This window comes from Gymnodraco acuticeps, unplaced genomic scaffold (genome assembly GCF_902827175.1).
Source record: "Gymnodraco acuticeps unplaced genomic scaffold, fGymAcu1.1, whole genome shotgun sequence".
NCBI classification, from domain to species: Eukaryota; Metazoa; Chordata; class Actinopteri; order Perciformes; family Bathydraconidae; genus Gymnodraco; species Gymnodraco acuticeps.
This window is the reverse complement of record NW_022991451.1, coordinates 879,819-895,345: the sequence shown is the minus strand read 5'-3', so window position 1 is coordinate 895,345 and position 15,527 is coordinate 879,819. Positions and strand designations below refer to the sequence as shown.

At 40.6% G+C, this 15,527-nt stretch overlaps 1 protein-coding gene across 5 annotated transcripts in view; it reads right to left on the bottom strand.

The window, feature by feature from the left end:
* Positions 1-15,527, bottom strand: part of grik2 (glutamate receptor, ionotropic, kainate 2) — a 321,479-nt gene that overhangs the window by 188,151 nt on the left and 117,801 nt on the right. For all 5 annotated transcript variants that reach the window (XM_034196514.1, XM_034196516.1, XM_034196515.1 and 2 more), the window contains one exon: positions 2,603-2,784. In XM_034196514.1, coding sequence (XP_034052405.1) covers positions 2,603-2,784 — 182 coding nt within the window. The remainder of the gene's footprint in view (positions 1-2,602; positions 2,785-15,527) is intronic.

The window sequence follows — 15,527 nt, the reverse complement described above, 5'->3', positions numbered from 1 at the left end:
CTTAACCCTGTGAGACAACATAAAAAGAAGTGACTTTGAAACATTAGAGTGTGTTAAGTGTTTTAGTGTTGCTGTAAAATAGCCTCACAAAGACAGATGGCAGCGACATCCATTTCCAGAATCAGGGTTTATTTGATATACATTACACACATTTTATGATTTTAAGTTTTAAAAAGGCTCTGAAACATTCAGGTGTTATCCAAGCTTTCTCCTCTGTTTGTCTTATTGGTCTGACACAGATCTGTCTGTATCTATATATAAGGTTACAGTCTTAGAGAGCCATGGCCTTAACTTACAAAGGTGATGCAAAGACGCAGATCATAATTTCGCACAAGGCAATGCCACACAATATGATGTCATCTGCTTAAAATGAGAAGCCTTAATTTGTCTGATACAAGAAAGGTGGTCACTGTTATTGAATGAGTGAACTAAATATACAGCATGTAAATATAAGTGTTTTTTTAATGATTTATTCAACAAATCAGTGAAATGCTAGTCTGTGTCATACATTACAGACATTAAAGGTATATTATGTATCCTCTCTGTTGTCCTCCTTGTTGTGTCTACATTTGGGGGTTACGGTTTGACAATGGCTGATGTGAAGTACTTATGATGACTAACTCAAAGGTGTGTCATGTAATGAGAATATCAGAGCGGGACAGTCTTTATTCCTTCCTGTTAGCAGGGATTCTCTCTGACATTAATAATAGAAGGAGTCCTTGACCTTGCAGCAATCTACCACCCGGCATTGATTAAACCCTGAGTGACAGCCTGGGGCGGAAGTCATACTGTCTTTAATATTTGATAAAACCTGAAAGCAGAAGAAATATGAATTCTTGTTAATTGAGCTACTCATTGCAGATTCCCTAATGTACGCCACATGGTATTCTGATCTGCAGAGAATAGCCATTTTAAAGAATTTCAGGCTGACACATGCAAAGAAAATGTGGCTGACACATGCACAGCAAAGTCAATTAGGTTGTCATTTCAATGTGATAAATGTCAGAAAGTACATTTATGTTTGTGTGAGTTATTTCAAATACTGTTTTCTCCAATGTGTTGATATGTTGTGTGTAATTGTGGCATTAATACTAATATTATTTGATAAGACGATGCTTCCTGTGATCTCAACGTAAGTGTGTTATTATGACAGGGTTCAAGGCTGCTGTATTTACTTCATGGTCTGTCCAAGAGATTTCCATCATGCAGAAGAAGAGGATCCCAGGAGAGGATGGAGCACAATTACCAGCAGCACAACATGACCATTATGATAATCAGATCATTAAGTCATGACACACAGTGATTGCATAATGAGATGACTGAGTCGTCATTTAGACATAATTGATCTAAAAACTATTATTAGCAACTATGTTTACTTCCTGTGATATTATTACATATGAGAGGGAATGTACTTTAAAGATCTCCTATCATGCTATTTTCTAGGCATATATTATGGGTATCAGATATATACAAATATATAAAAAACACGTCTATGATGTGATTTGCACAAAATACCAAACAGATCATGCATTTTAGACATCCCTCATATCCCTCTGTTTCAGCGCTGTTAGAGAAGTGCTGATTCTCTGCTGGCCACGCCCCCTTTTGAGCAGCAGGCACACTGTGAGGTCTGTGACGAGCTGTCTGCTCTGCTCAGATACAGCTACAGGATGCCGTGATTAAACGCCATATCATGTTCCAAACCACTTCAAGGATTATTTCTGAAACAGTATGGAGCTCAAATGCTTTTTCTCTCTCAGGTTTACCACAAGGTGAGTTCCTTTTTATTTCCTGCTTTTAACACATACTCTCTCCAGTACAAGTTAGCTCTGAGTGTTAGCGATGCTTGCTAATGTAAACACAGACCATATTACGTCCAAAACACGTCGGCATTGTTTCTGATAGTAACGTTTCTGATAGGGCCGTGGGCATAAAGCCAGCCCACGTTTCTGATAGTACGTCATATCGGACGCAAATCTGGATCAGCTCCGTTGTACCATACAAATTCCTCAAACGCCTCAACCTCCACACCATATACTCCCATTTCAGTATATAAATAGATCAAAATCAGAAGTACTTTATTCATCTCTAAGGGGTACATTTGGTACTGTAACATTTGGTCCCATTGTAGAGCAAGATTATTAAAAAAATATGAATGAGAAATGTATTTTTTTGAAGAAATGTATACACACACATGAAATATTAAAGTAATAAATTCAACATAACAATTCAAGGAAATTGACTGTATTGGCACTGATTATGAGCTTAGCAGTATTTGCAATGTATAGTTGCAGTATAAGGGCGTTCAATCTTATCAAATGTTTTAAAAAATGTTTCTGATATTTAATAAAAGGAAACAATTTGGCCTGATCTTCAGTATTATAACGTATTCAACACGATTAGGCAATTGCAAATGTGTGTGTGTTGAAAATAAATGTGTGCAAACAGTGTAGGCTACAGTGAAGTGTGCCTTAGATAACCCATCTTTTAGGAGTTATTCACACACACACACACACACACACACACACACACACACACACACACACACACACACACACACACACACACACACACACACACACACACACACACACACACACACCTGCTTCAGGATCCCAGCAGCCATTTCATGGCCACAGTCGAAGATGATGTGGAACTCCTTCCCCCTCTTCATCTCTTTCAGCAGCGGCTTAGCATCCTTAGAGTCTGCAGGCAGCTGGCGGATCTTTAGCCGGATGTTGTATCGGGACGGAGCCTTTATGAGTTCTTGCAACCGAATCAGACCTGTCGGGAAAACAACAAAGGAAAAAAGGATGTTTTAGTTTGCCTGAAGAGTCTGTGTTATTTGACAACATTCTGAAACTGGTACAGTCCTGCTCCCATGAGGGCAATATTCTCCTGATCGGACAGTTTAAATATATGTACATACATTTACACAGTAATTGAGGTAACAGCTACAGATTCATTTGGCAGTAGTTGTTTTAATTAGACTGAGGATAAGAAAGCTGCAGGGGTATTTTTCTATCGTCAGTTTATTTCAAAATCGTTTTCCTTTAACCTTCCCTCCCCTACTCTAGAGTAAACACAACATTTTTCTTTCAGTGCCTTTCTATTTCCTCTTTCACCATCTTTGTCCCTGTCCTCTTTGTCCATCTAATACTTTACATAATACATTTCAGCAGTATGCTTCACGTCAGTATCAGCAGGCCCTGACCCAACTATACAAAGAGTGGAAGAAACACACAGAGCTCTGTCTGGACCGTGTTTAAAGGTACGATCATTGTCATCAGTGCTGAAATGTAATTCATTGTAAAACAAATGTGCTGAGTTACTGCCATACATCCCGACTCTAATTACAAAGCCTTAAGTGATCACAGGTAATTAATCAAACTACTGTTAAGTGAATTCACACTGACTAAACCAGATGTTATTTTTAATACTAGCCAGCCATCAGTCCCTAAATCTACAAAAAGTCCCGTCGGCCGCTCAGCAGTGTGTGTCTCTATTTGCCCAGGCACACTGTCCCCAGCTGTTGCCCTGTGGCATTATTTGTTTACTTCCTGCTTCCAAATGAGTGCAATGCACTGTGGGAAACCAGCCCGCAGCCAGTCAGTGCTTTCATTAAATCAAACACTGATGATCCCCCCCCCCCCCGAGTGTTGACCTGTGAGACACCGGCAGTGTTCCATTTAACCATAGCGTGATGAAGTGACTCCTCAGCTGTTCACAACATCACACACACACACACACACACACACACACACACACACACACACACACACACACACACACACACACACACACACACACACACACACACACACACACACACACACACACACACACACACACCACACACACACACACACAGTGTATGATATAAAGAAAGCAGACTATAAGGGTTTGAACTTGTGTCAAAGAGCTCCGGGAACCAGCTGTGTGTGAATATGTGTAAAACAACAGTGTGAACATGTGATTGATGTGGTGTAGCAGTGAGTTTATACAGTAATGAGTGACTAAGCATCATTTGATCAGTGAGATTTCCACCAATGGATATACAGTGGGGTTAAAGACAAACAAAAGCCAATTTATCATTTTACATTTCACAACCACAAAGCTCAACAAATCTTGTCACCTGCTCATATCTTTTGAAGACATACAGTATGGAAGTGGCGAACCGTCAGGGCCTTCAAGGTATTCAGAGAATACCCTGGAACACTCAGATAAAACAAACAAACAAATCGATTTAATTATATAAATAAAATGAATATAAAATGAATAAATGAGAATGGTATCTGTGTTGTTGATCTGTAATATTACAGTGTTACGTTGATTTGTTTGTCCTTCTCGGACCATGCACTACGCATTTCAGTGGTTTTGTGTTAGAAAAGAAAGCAACCAATCAGATCTTGTTCTGGGTCTCTGGGTAGAATATCCTTCAACAAGGTATTCTACATCCTTGATAGAATGCCCTGGCCGTTGCACTGAATGAGAGCATACGTTTGGACTGACAGTTTGATCAACCAATCATATATTGATTTGTAGCCAATGGGCGTATTCTTTCAGAGTTTCCCTCGGTTCCAGGGTGTTCTAGAAGTCCTGCTAGTTAACTGGCTCGAGACAGAGGATCTAGATCAGGGGTGGGGAACCTCCGGCCCCCGGGCCGTATACGGCCCGCGATACCATTTGGTGTGGACCTCGAGGTAATTTATAAACAAACGCAAAAAAGAAAAAAATTTAAGAAATCTAGACCGCAAAATAATTAAACAAGTGAGTGCCTGTTTTTCCTGGCCAAGGTCAGGTTCCTTGAACACAACACAAGCCTAACGTGTCATCACGTGGTATATGGCTCGTCTGACAGGAGTGCAGTTCTGACAGGGAGCACCAGAACGCCGCTCCGCTCCGGCACTTCCAAAAATTGCAGTACCCATAAGGAGCCGTACACATGCTGCAGTTTTTGCAGTGGTGGGCCGTCAGGGCCAGCAAGGCCTTCTCTGCTGGCCTAAACATCATCAGAATATAAATTTAATTTTGATATATTTTTTCCACAAATATGTATTAAATTATTCCCCATAGTCTATTATTTTCATTTCATAGCTTTCCTCTTGGTTGCGCTGCTTCCAGCCTCAGAACAAGATTTGGAGGGCTGGCTTTTATGTTAGAGCTTTTATCCAATCATATTTCAGCCATAATGTGTTGCCAGGGTCCAAGAAATCTGCCCTTAGGCCTTCAGAATCAACAGTGCGGGCGCCTGTAGCTTAAATTGAACGGAAACAAAACTGTGGCGTTAACCAATCAGATTTTGAGTTGGCGACAACGGGCCAGCTAGCAGGCGTACGATGACGTCAGCACGTGCACGTCTTTTGATTGGATACGCACTATTGAGAGGCAGAGCTATGTAGAGCTAGCAAACTGAACTTGAATTTGAACGAGCTAATTTGTGTAGATTTCTACAAGCTGTTTTTTTTCAACCCACAATGGCTGAAGGAGGAGAAGAGATCGATTTGGTCGCAGATATAATTACAACGCCATTTTCAAGACGAACTTTTCAAGAAAAGCTAGACATTGTGAGAAGAGAACGGCCAACCCCGACGCTAGCGAGCCTATCACAGCGGGGGAAAGGGTTTGTCCGCCACTTTCAAATCACTAACTACGAGCGGTACCCCTGGCTCACAGCCTCCGAGAGGCACTGCAAATTGTACTGCTGGGAATGCCTGCTATTTGCAAATGATCGATTTGGTGTTTGGAGCCACACTGGATTTGCAAACTTGAGTTGTCTAACCAAGGCAGCAACGAGACACCAAAGCACGGCTGGGCACTTACAAGCAATGGTGCTTTTGAAAACCTTTGGGGACACCCGAGTGGATCTACAGCTCAACGAACAAGTGCGCCGGGAAACGGAGCTCCACAACGAAAGGGTGAACAAAAATAGGGAAATATTGAAAAGACTGATTGATTGTGTCCTGTTTTTGGGTAAACAGGAACTTTCATTTAGGGGACATGATGAAAGCGCTGAGTCCAGAAACAGAGGAAACTACGTGGAGCTTCTTTCTTTGCTTGCTGAGAACAACACAGACTTGCATTACCACCTGTCCACAAACAAAGTGTTTACTGGGACGTCAGGCAAAATACAAAACGACCTGATTTATGCTATTGCTGAAGTGATGGGAGAAGAGATCAAAATGGAGATTAAAAAAGCACCCTTTGTCGCTGTTATGGTGGACGAGACGACAGACGTGGGTAATGTAGCACAGCTGGTACTTGTCCTGCGTTATGTGACGGACACAGGTGTCAAGGAGCGGTTTGTCAGATTTGAAGATGTTACAAGCGAGCTGATGACATTGCCGCTCTTATTTTTCGTTTCATGGAGGAATATGAATGTGGTCTGGATAAAGTTGTGGCACAGTGTTATGATGGCGCAGCGGTCATGGCATCTGGACTAAATGGGGTGCAGGCTAAAGTTAAGGAGAGGGCACCTATGGCCTTATTCATTCACTGCTATGCACATCGACTAAATTTAGTGCTGACTCAAGGGGCCTCAAAGCTTAAAGAATGCAAGGTCTTTTTTGCCAGCCTCAATGGCCTTGCAGCATTTTTCTCCAGATCCCCTAAGCGCACGCAACTGCTGGATGACATTTGCAAGCGTCGTCTTCCTAATGTTGCACCAACGCGGTGGCAATATACATCGAGATTGGTCAATGCAGTCTTTGAGAAGAGAGTTTCCCTAAAGGAGGTGTTTGACCACATACTGGAACATCATGAGGAGTATGATGGGGATACTATGCTTAGCGCTGATGGATTTAATGCACGTCTGGATGATTTTGAGTTTTGTTTTTTGCTTGAAACATTCAATGGGATTTTTAAGCATTCAGATGTGCTCTTTGGAATACTACAGAAACAAACATTGGATGTACAATTCTGTCTGACAAGGGTGAACGAGTTTTGTGACACAATTGAGCGAGACAGGTGCCAGTTTCGTCAGATCTACGAGGACACAGCGCGCATCTCAAATGGTCCGAGCGCACGCAGAGGCCCACGTACAGCACAAGGAGACCTTCGTGCTTACTACCAACAACTCCACAGCAATATTCTGGACAACATTCTTTGCCAGATACGGAGTAGGTTTCAAGCCCACGAAAAAGTAATGTTTCTCTCCCTCCTGGACCCCCAGCACTTTCAGACCTACCGGAAAAAATTCCCGCAAACAGCCTTAGCCAAATTAACACAGAGTCACGGAACACTGTTCGATCTGTCCCGGCTAAAAACAGAACTGACTGTAATGTATGCCATGACTGATTTTGAAGGGAAAAGTCCCACTGATCTCCTTGATTTCCTTAAGCAGACAAATCTGAGTGAGAGCATGGGGCAGCTTTACACATTGGCATGTGTGGCAGTGACTATCCCTGTGTCCACTGCTTCTGTCGAGCGGTCATTCTCGGCCTTAAAGCGAATTAAAACTTATGCCAGAAATTCTACTGGACAGACTCGGCTTTCATCATTAGCCTTCATGTCTATAGAAAATGACTTATTGGTGGAACTGAAACGCACAGATAAACTGTACAACAGAGTCATTGAAGTCTTCTTGAGGAAAGAAAGGAGGATGGATTTTGTGTTCAAATAATCAGTTGTTTTGGTGAGTACAAAGCATTTTATTTTTTATTTTATTTTAATATATTTTTGTCATTTGATGTCGTTAATATTAAATCAATATTAACGAATTAATATATATGTAATTAAAATGACAAATATATAAAAAATAAATGTTTGATGCTTCTGCAAGAGATATAAAGATGTGTGTGGCGCACTGGCTCAGCTGTGCAGTAAAAGTACTCAAGGAGACTTGTTGAATTGTTTTGGTTTAACCTTTATCAAAGTGGACATTCAGGGCTAGGAATACACTTTCACCACTGTCGCAAATATATCCTCATGAACAAATGCAAATTAATTGTTTGTTTTCTTTTATTTTCAGTGAATAGTTTGTGTCTTTATCGTCACGTTTCTTAAATGAAACTGCTTTGGGTGCGACAATGCGCTGTTTAGTGAACAAACTTGTTAAAGCTCACATACTTTTGGTGGACTTAATAAAACTTTGTAGACTAATGCCTTAAAAGGCCCTTTTATTTTTAAGTTTTGACAGTATCCAAGCGATCTTAAAGCTGGTAGTTTAACACTCTTAATTGTAAATGCGGATATATTGATTATAAATGCTTCGGAAATATTAATATAACTCTGTTGTACTTGACTATGTTAAGGTGATGCAACGCCCGGTTATACTGCGTTTCTGTCTAAATGTATAGTTTCTAGAGCCATGGCGTCATAATGATGGTATTAAGAGGTGGAATAATTCAGGTAGGACTGTGTCGGACATCACTGAAGGCCTAGGTGTGAAATGCACGGCCCGCCACTGAGTTTTTGCATGGCTGTGTCTTTAGTTGAAAGCCCAGTGGCGATCTGTTCATCTGTCATCATACAGTCAATAACTTTGTTGTTATTAGCATCTGGTTAGCTAGCTATGCTAACGAATATAAGAAGCTTTTTCTACAACCAGTGAGGTAAAGGCAAGGCAAGGCAAGTTTATTTATATAGCACTTTTCAACACAAGGCAATTCAAAGTGCTTTACAAAAAATGAAAGAGATTAAGAAAATGGCATTTAAAATCAGTCATTAAAAAGAAAAGCTAATAAAATAAACATTAAAAGAAAAAATACATGGATAAAAGTTACAGTGCTGTCAATTAAACATTAAAAGAAAAAAGTACATGGATAAAAGTTACAGTGCAGTCTAAGATATGAATAGTTCAATTAAAAGCAGCGACAAAAAGAAAAGTCTTCAGCCTGGATTTAAAAGTAGTCAGAGTTGTAGCGGACCTGCAGGTTTCTGGGAGTTTGTTCAAGATATTTGGAGCATAATAACTGAACGCTGCTTTACCATGTTTAGTTCTGACTCTGGGGACAGAAAGCTGACCAGTCCCTGAAGACCTGAGAGATCTGGATGGTTCATAATTTAGCAGGAGGTCAGAAATGTATTTTGGGCCTAAACCATTCAGTGCTTTATAAACCAGCAGCAGTATTTTTAAATCTATTCTTTGACACACAGGAAGCCAGTGTAAAGACTTCAGAACAGGAGTGATGTGATCCACTTTCTTAGTGTTAGTGAGGACTCGAGCAGCAGCGTTCTGAATTAGCTGCAGCTTCCTAATAGATTTTTTAGTGAGACCTGTGAAGACACCATTGCAGTAGTCGAGTCTACTGAAGATAAAAGCATGGACAAGTTTTTCCAAATCCTGCTGTGACATTAGTCTTTTAATCCTAGATATATTCTTTAGGTGATAGTAGGCTGATTTAGTAACAGTTTTAATGTGACTGTTGAAACTCAGGTCAGAGTCCATGACTACACCTAGATTTCTGGCTTTATCTGTTGTTTTGAACATTGCACACTGAAGCTCAGCGCTAACTTTGATACGTTCTGCCTTGGCTCCAAAAACCATTACCTCAGTTTTATCTTTGTTTAATTGGAGAAAGTTCTGACACATCCAGTCATTGATTTGTTCAATGCACTTACTCAGTGTTTGAATTGGAGCATAGTCTCCTGGTGAAATTGTTACGTAAATGTGTGTGTCATCTGCATAGCTATGGTAACTTATTTTGTTGTTCTTCATTATCTGAGCCAGTGGTAGCATGTAGATGTTAAAGAGAAGAGGCCCCAGGATGGAGCCTTGAGGAACCCCACATGTCATATTTGTCAACTCAGATGTGTATTTACCTATAGAAACAAAGTTGTTTCTGTCCTTTAAGTAGGATTCAAACCAATTCAGAACTGTTTCCGAAAGTCCCACCCAGTTTTCCAGTCGATCTAGTAATATGTTGTGGTCAACAGTGTCAAACGCAGCACTGAGATCTAATAATACTAACACTGAAGTTCTGCCACTGTCTGTGTTTAAGTGGATGTCATTAAAGACCTTTACAAGAGCAGTCTCAGTGCTGTGGTTTGAACGAAAGCCTGACTGGAACACATCGAAACAGTTATTTAAATGCAAGAAATTACTCAACTGTTGAAAAACAACTTTTTCAATGATTTTACCTAGAAATGGCAGGTTTGATATGGGCCTGTAATTGTTCATTACTGAAGCATCTAGATTATTCTTTTTTAAGAGCGTTTTAATGACTGCAGTTTTCAGGGCCTGTGGAAAAATACCTGAGTGAAGAGATTTGTTTACTATATGAAGTAGATCTGAGGCCATGCAAGGCAAAACATCTTTGAAAAATCCTGTTGGAATAATATCAAGGCAGCAAGAGGAGGATTTCAGAAGTTGAATAATGTCCTCTAGGTTTTTATCATTAATCTGATGGAATTGTGTCATGATGTCTGAATTGATGTTAAGTGGAGATAGGGACAACACATTTGCTGTTCCTGATGCAGAGGCACTGACTGCTTGTCTGATTTTCTGAATTTTGTCAGTGAAAAAGGAGGCAAAATCATTGCACGCCCTGGTGGATAGAAATTCAGAGGCTACTGACACTGGGGGGTTAGTTAGTCTGTCGACGGTAGCAAACAAGGCACGTGCGTTGTTTTTGTTTTTGGTAATGATGTCAGAGAAGAACGATTGTCGTGCGTTTTTCAATTCCAAATTATAAAGGCCAAGTCTCTCTTTATAGATTTCAAAGTGAACCTGGAGATTTGTTTTTCGCCACCTGCGTTCAGCTTTTCGACATTCTCTTTTTTCTGTTTTCACGGTCATGGCCTTTCTCCATGGAGATATTTTTCTTGCCAGACATTTCCTTTACCTTAGTTGGAGCAATGGCATCTATAACATTTTTAATTTTTGAATTAAAATGATCTACTAGCTCATTTACTGAGATGTTGGCAGGGGCAAGTGTGGAAGAGAAATTCTGAGTAAACATTTCCCTAGTATTTTCAGTTAAATATCGCTTTGTGGTTACCTCTTTTTGAACATTTTTGTGAACAGAAATAGAGCTCTCAAAGAAAACACAGGAATGGTCAGAGAGTGCAACATCAGTCACCACAACCTTAGAGATATTCAGACCCTTTGAGATAATTAAGTCCAGAGTGTGCCCCTTATTGTGCGTGGGCTCCGTCACATGCTGAGTCAGTCCATAGCTATCAAGAACACAAAACAGTTCTTTAGCCCCTCTGTCCTGGGGGTTGTCAACATGGATGTTAAAATCACCAACAATGACTAGACGGTCAAAGTCAATACACACTATAGACAGCAGTTCAGTAAAGTCATCAAAAAAGCTTGCACAGTATTTGGGTGGTCTATAGATATTTAGGAACAGAGCTCGAGAGGAGCATTTCAGCCGAAGGGCCACATATTCAAAAGAATCAAAGTTTCCATACGATGTCTTCCTGCATTGAAGGGAATCATTGAACAGAATAGCAACTCCACACCCTTTCTTATGCATTCTTTCCTGACTCATAAAACTAAAGTTGGGAGGGGTTGATTCGATAAGAACAGCTGCACTGTTATTTTGTTCAATCCAAGTTTCTGTTAAAAACATAAAATCGAGATTGTGCTCAGTGATTAAATCATTGATTAAAAATGTTTTTCCTGCCAAAGACCTGACATTTAATAAAGCTAGTTTAAGTTTGTTAAACACACTATCAGTCATGTTTTTTGTAACAAGCTGTGGCTGACATGGAATCACTGCTAAATTAGATACACTCACACAAACGTTTGAGCGCTTCCTGTTTCTATGATTCACCGCTCTTAATCTATTACCTATCAACACAGATATCGGCAAAGCTACTGGCAGGCACATCTTTATATGATCATTATAGTTATAAAACAAATAAGAGAATAAAGTAAACGGGTATAAAATACTATATGACAGTAAAAAAAGTTGTTATTAATAAACCAGAATACAGTTTGAAAGGAGATTGATTTGTAAAATACCCATAAAGAAAAATAAAATCTGCTTACAGTTCTGTTTCATATGGATGTTGAGAGATGTATCCATAGATCTACTAATGTTGCTCTCAAAGTGCACCAGATTGATGCTTTTAACTTCAACATTTAAAAAAACAAATCTTCCCGGGGGAGCATGCCCCCCGGACCCCCCTAGAGGAGGTTAGGTCCCCCCCACTTAAATCATGTTCACATGGATAGGAGTCTAAATACATTTGCACACATCTTGTGTCCATATCTTTCTGTTTTGGTGGTCATGCCACAACCGTGCACGTGCATGCATACGTGAGTCATGGTGAGATATCTGGATTAAGAGGTTGCTTTTTCTTTGCACGGCATGAAAGAAAGGCCAAATGAATGGGCTGTGATTTTAGTATTTTTAAGCTAGGTCAATAATTTGTACGGCCCTCGGAGGATGTTGAAAACATTGAAATGGCCCTTGAGAGGAAAAAGGTTCCCCACCCCTGATCAAGATGAATGCGACGAAGCAATTCATGCCGTTTTATTGTTTTTAACGTTGAAATGACAAGTGCAACAGGTGAAGATGAAGTTGTTGCGGAATTGTTGTGAGTACCCTTTTCAAGACGACAATTCAGTGGAAAGACGGACATTATAATGCCGCGGCGGCGGGGGGTGTGTGTGTCTACAGAAGGTCCAGTTGTGATAGAAACGGTTCGCCACTGCTGTATGCACCATGGCCTATACCAGATGGATTTAATGCATTAGGACGTTTTTGAAATGTTCACACACTACAAAAGAAAAATGCATCCTTGTTATGAAAATAATGTGTCTGAAGAACAATACTGCATTTTAATATTTAATCTCCGACAGGAATAGTACAACATTTTGGGGAACATGCTCATTTATTTCCGTTTTAATGACAGCATACGTGTTAACAGAAGAGCTGGAGTCAGACTTAAACTAAGCTAGCTTAGCATGAAGGGAAATTAGTCAGCTGTGCAATGTTCAAAAAGGTGCAACAAGTCCTCAAACTTAAGTGATAAAATACATGTTTCTTGTCTGGGATCCCTATAAAAAGGACCACATTGTTTTTCAAATACATTACTGTTGAATCTGTTCTCTTTAGCTCTGTAGTTTTGATCTGTACGAATACAGATATTTGCAGGAAATATTTATTGCTGAGAATTAAAAAAGAAATATGAATTTGCCTCGATTGACTGCTGCACTTGCTCATCGTAAACACATGTCAGAGCTTTCTGCGTGGCTGAATCTTCCTTCATACCTTTCCACAGTAATGAGAAATCTAGAGGCGAAAAATACTGGAGAGGGTGAAAAGGGTTGTCAGCGCTGATCAGTATTGACGGTGTTTAATGCCCAGCGACTGCTCTGGCTCAGTTGTCATCTTGTGTTATTTTCATGTATTTTTGGACAGATTAAATTGTAATCATCTTTATTTTTGTGTGAACTTAATTGTAATTGTAATTCCACAATTATCTTATTCCACCAGTAATTGAGCTTATTTATTTTTCATTCAAGCCATCTCTCTGTGCTGCATGAAGAGACCCCTCACTGTGGGCAAAGGGCCAGAGGTGTGTCAATCCAAATCAAAATTACTTCCAACTCTGTTTAGACTTCCACACCAACAACTCTTGAGTCTTGAAAGATCTGATCCACTTTACGCAAATACTAAATACTAAAAACAAGTCCTGTTTAAATCTTAAACAAAAGCCAGTGAGTGGCATCTGATATACAGTACAGATGGAGAGACACATGGACAGATGGAGCCATGCTGATCCATTTAGTCCCTCCCATGATTCCACTGGGGTAGCCACCATGCTTGAAAGATGGTTGATATGCCCAAGAAGTGAGAGTAGAGCAGCTCAAAAATGGCTGCCACTTGCTGGGATATTGAATAATCAGCTGTATTTGACCGGGCTCAGGCTCAATCCAAACCGACCCCTTACACCAGTGACCACCAACTGGCGGCCCGCGGGCCACATCCGGCCCGCCAGACATTCTCATCCGGTGTCAGTACCAGATATGTTCGGGCTACCAGATATGTTCGGGTGTATTTCCGTCGCATCCGTCATCCGTCATATTCGTCATATTTTACGGCAACTCAAGAGGGCCATCACGGTCAAATTCCGAACATTTAAACATAGCCGACACTTCATTCTTTACTTTGTCCGTTATTATATGTAGAAGATTATACTTTTTCTCCGTCATGTTGTTTCCTTAGCAACAACTTCAAACAGGCATAGCCTACACTTCATTCTTTACTTTGTCCGTTATTATATGTAGAAGATATTCATTTTTTCTCCTTCATGTTGTTTCCATAGCAACAACTTCAAACAATAACAACTAACCGCTGGCTGCAAAGCTAGCATCACAGCCACTGCTCCGTTTTCGGAGACTTTGCACACGTTTTCACAAACATTTTCACACGCTAGGAGTACTTCCACTAGCTTCGTCTTGATCTGTAGATGTGATTTGATGTGTCGTGTGTCCCCCAACTCCTCTCCAAAGTTCAGATATTTAATAAAATACTCAGGGGAGTTTCCTGAATTTTCATGCCCAAAACCAAGCACTAGGCCCTGGGTAAATTAAGAGGCTGATCTCGGGCACTTTTGTCCACTTTCCCTGGTGGTCGAAACTCAAGCCAGACATCCCTGGAATCGTCTCAGAGAGTAGATGATCAGTGGGGCCTTGTTTTTACTGAATGATGTGTTTTTTTTATGGGGAATTAAAATATGAGCTTATTTTTAGGATTTTCGGAGACTTTGCACACGTTTTCACGCTAGTATATATAGTATGGGAGTACTTCCATTCGCTTCGCCTTGATCTGTAGATGTGATTTGATGTGTCGTGTGTCTCCCAACTCCTCTCCAAAGTTCAGATACTATATAAAAATACTAAAAGGTAAATAAAACATTAAACATCATGACAAAATAACAACCTGAAATATATGTATTCCATCTACACATTTCGTAATTATCTAATCTAGTGGCCTTATAAAAGTGTTGGCTAAAGTAACGCAGAATATATATTTTTTTAATTGTAAATAATTAGAAACATTATTTATGTGCACAAGTACATGGGACCCCATCATAGCACGCCACACATAACAAGCTGTCCCGAGTTCCTCCGGCTGCAGTTCCACAGACGGCCGGTGTGTGGCAGCAGAGCGCTGGGAGCAGAGGGAGGTGAGTATATGACGGATATGACGGATGACGGATGCGACGGAAATACACCCGAACATATCTGGTAGCCCGAACATATCTGGTACTGACACCGGCCCGCACGACGGGGGTGACTCTTCTTATTATACATCCATGGGGTGACTGCGGCGTGGTTACTGCGTTCGCAGTAACCACTGTGTGCAGTACCGGAGTCCAACAGAGAGGCAGCAGCTGCGGGACAGTAGACTGCGTACTGCAAAACCTTCCCTGCCTTGAAGAAGAAGTGATCCTTCGTTGTGAAGAGTCTGGTTTGTGCGCTCCGCACCACAGCAGTAGCCCCGCGGCGACAGAGTCCAACAGAGAGGCAGGAGCTGCGGGACAGTAGCCTTGAAGCAGGGTTGGGTTGTAACGGAATACATGTAACGGTGTTACGTAATCAGAATACACAAATCAAGTAGGCT